This window comes from Terrapene carolina, unplaced genomic scaffold, assembly GCF_002925995.2.
Source record: "Terrapene carolina triunguis isolate 2854851 unplaced genomic scaffold, T_m_triunguis-2.0 Scaffold771, whole genome shotgun sequence".
NCBI classification, from domain to species: Eukaryota; Metazoa; Chordata; order Testudines; family Emydidae; genus Terrapene; species Terrapene triunguis.
In genome coordinates, this window is record NW_020665122.1 from 789,200 (window position 1) to 791,005 (window position 1,806).

Here is a 1,806-nt window from a genome sequence, read left to right on the forward strand (position 1 = left end):
AAAGGACGAAAAGGCCGTTGTGGAGAAACAAAATGAATTCTTTGCATCGGTCTTCACGGCTGAGGCTGTGAGGGAGATTCCCAAACCTGAACCATTCTTTTTAGGTGACAAATCTGAGGAACTGTCCCAGATTGAGGTGTCATTAGAGGAGGTTTTGGAACAAATTGATAAAGTAAACAGTAATAAATTACCGCGACCAGATGGCATTCACCCAAGTGTTCTGAAGGAACTCAAATGTGAAATTGCAGGACTACTTGTGGCTCTTCTTTGAGTAAGGCCAAAAAATTAACTTTCTAAAAAAGATAATTTTGGAGTCAAGAGGAAGCTATGGGTCCCAGGAAAAAGAATTTTTCAACTATCTTAATGCAAATATTGACAATTTGATCCATTCCCCTATTCAGCCGGCTCCGGACCCAAGTTGTCAGTGGTTTGGGGGTTGCGTGCATGTTGCCGGTACCTTAGATACTCTTCCTCCATGGTGAGGTAGAAGATGGGGTTGAGCCAAGTGCTGAAATATGTCAGGACTGAAGTAAAAACAATTACCGTCCTCATCAGATGAGGTGGATGGTATGTATCTAAAATCAGCAGCAAGGAGACGTGATACGGCAGCCAGCAGAGGAAAAAGGCTGGGATCAAACCAAGGAGGATCTTGAGTGGCTTGGTGGACTGGATCAGCCTCTTCCTCCTCAACTTGGCAGCTAGAACAATGTAGAAGGTTGGGATTAAGATCAAGGCTAATGGGATCAGAAACCCAACCAGGAACTGGATCGCAACGGCGGCCTTCACCCTGCCTTCATCTGTATCAGTACTGTGCCGAGGTGGGGTGAGGGATCCCAAGAGACCAACGTACCGCAAACTGAACCCAAGAGACAGGGCCCATATGACCAAAACAATCATGAAAGCCAGGCGGGGCGTGCGGTGGTTCCGGGCCCACTCAGGGCGTGCCACGAGGATGCAGCGATCGACACTGAGGGCCATGAGGAGGAAGGCGCTGGAGAACATGTGGAAGGAGGTGATGGTGCTGCTCAGCTTCGTGGCCCAGTTTAAGCGCAGTAAGAAGATGTATCTGAGGGGCAGGAAGACGATGAAGATTAAATCGGCCACGGCCCGGTTCAGGAACCACACGGTGCTGGCCGTCCTCCCCATACGGCAGCCGGCGACAAAGAGGATGTAGAAGTTCAATGGCACCCCAGCAAGGAAGGCCATGCCACCAAGCACCAGAGAGATGACTATGAACTCCATTTTTGGAAGAGTTGCAGTCACAATATCCCCTTATTCTCCTCAGGGCTCAGCGGAGGCAGCGCAGACGTTGTACTGAGCAAAGGAAGGAAGATCAATGAAAAGGGCTCCAGGAGAGGACACAGACAGACAGAGACAGCCGCAGAGTTCATAATCCCCTCAGACTTTACAGACTCCCCAAATCCTGAGCTGAACTCAGATAGGGTCAAATCCTCGTAGGCCAATGGCCCAATGATTCGAAGACCTTAGAAGCATAGAGTCAGAGGGTTAGAAGGGGACCGCAAGGGTCATCTGGCTTAACCCCCTGCCAAGATACATGACTTGTCATGTCTATTCTCTGCCTGAATGTGTTTGTTTTCACATAATATCATTTTTCAACTAAAGGATATATTTAAAAAAAAACCCCACATTTGCTTCTTGCTGAAAAGTTGGATTTCTAGGAAAGGGGAGCGGTCCACGATGCAGGGACAGAGACTGGAGAGACCCACCCTGCTCCGCCGCCTCACCAAAATTCCCAAATAATCTTCTTGCTGTTAGTTTCCCAAAGGAGAATAGTTATTCCTATCT

At 48.4% G+C, this 1,806-nt stretch overlaps 1 protein-coding gene across 1 annotated transcript; it reads right to left on the reverse strand.

Annotated features, from left to right (window-relative positions):
• Positions 1-393: 393 nt before the first annotated feature.
• On the reverse strand, positions 394-1,242 carry LOC112121883 (chemokine-like receptor 1). Its single transcript, XM_024220776.1, has one exon. The coding sequence runs from the start codon at positions 1,240-1,242 to the stop codon at positions 394-396; it is 849 nt and encodes a 282-aa protein (XP_024076544.1).
• Between the last annotated feature and the right edge of the window lie 564 nt (positions 1,243-1,806).

Bases quoted from the DNA above. Each gene is read 5' to 3' on its own strand.
- LOC112121883 (XM_024220776.1), bottom strand. From the start codon at position 1,242: ATGGAGTTCATAGTCATCTCTCTGGTGCTTGGTGGCATGGCCTTCCTT.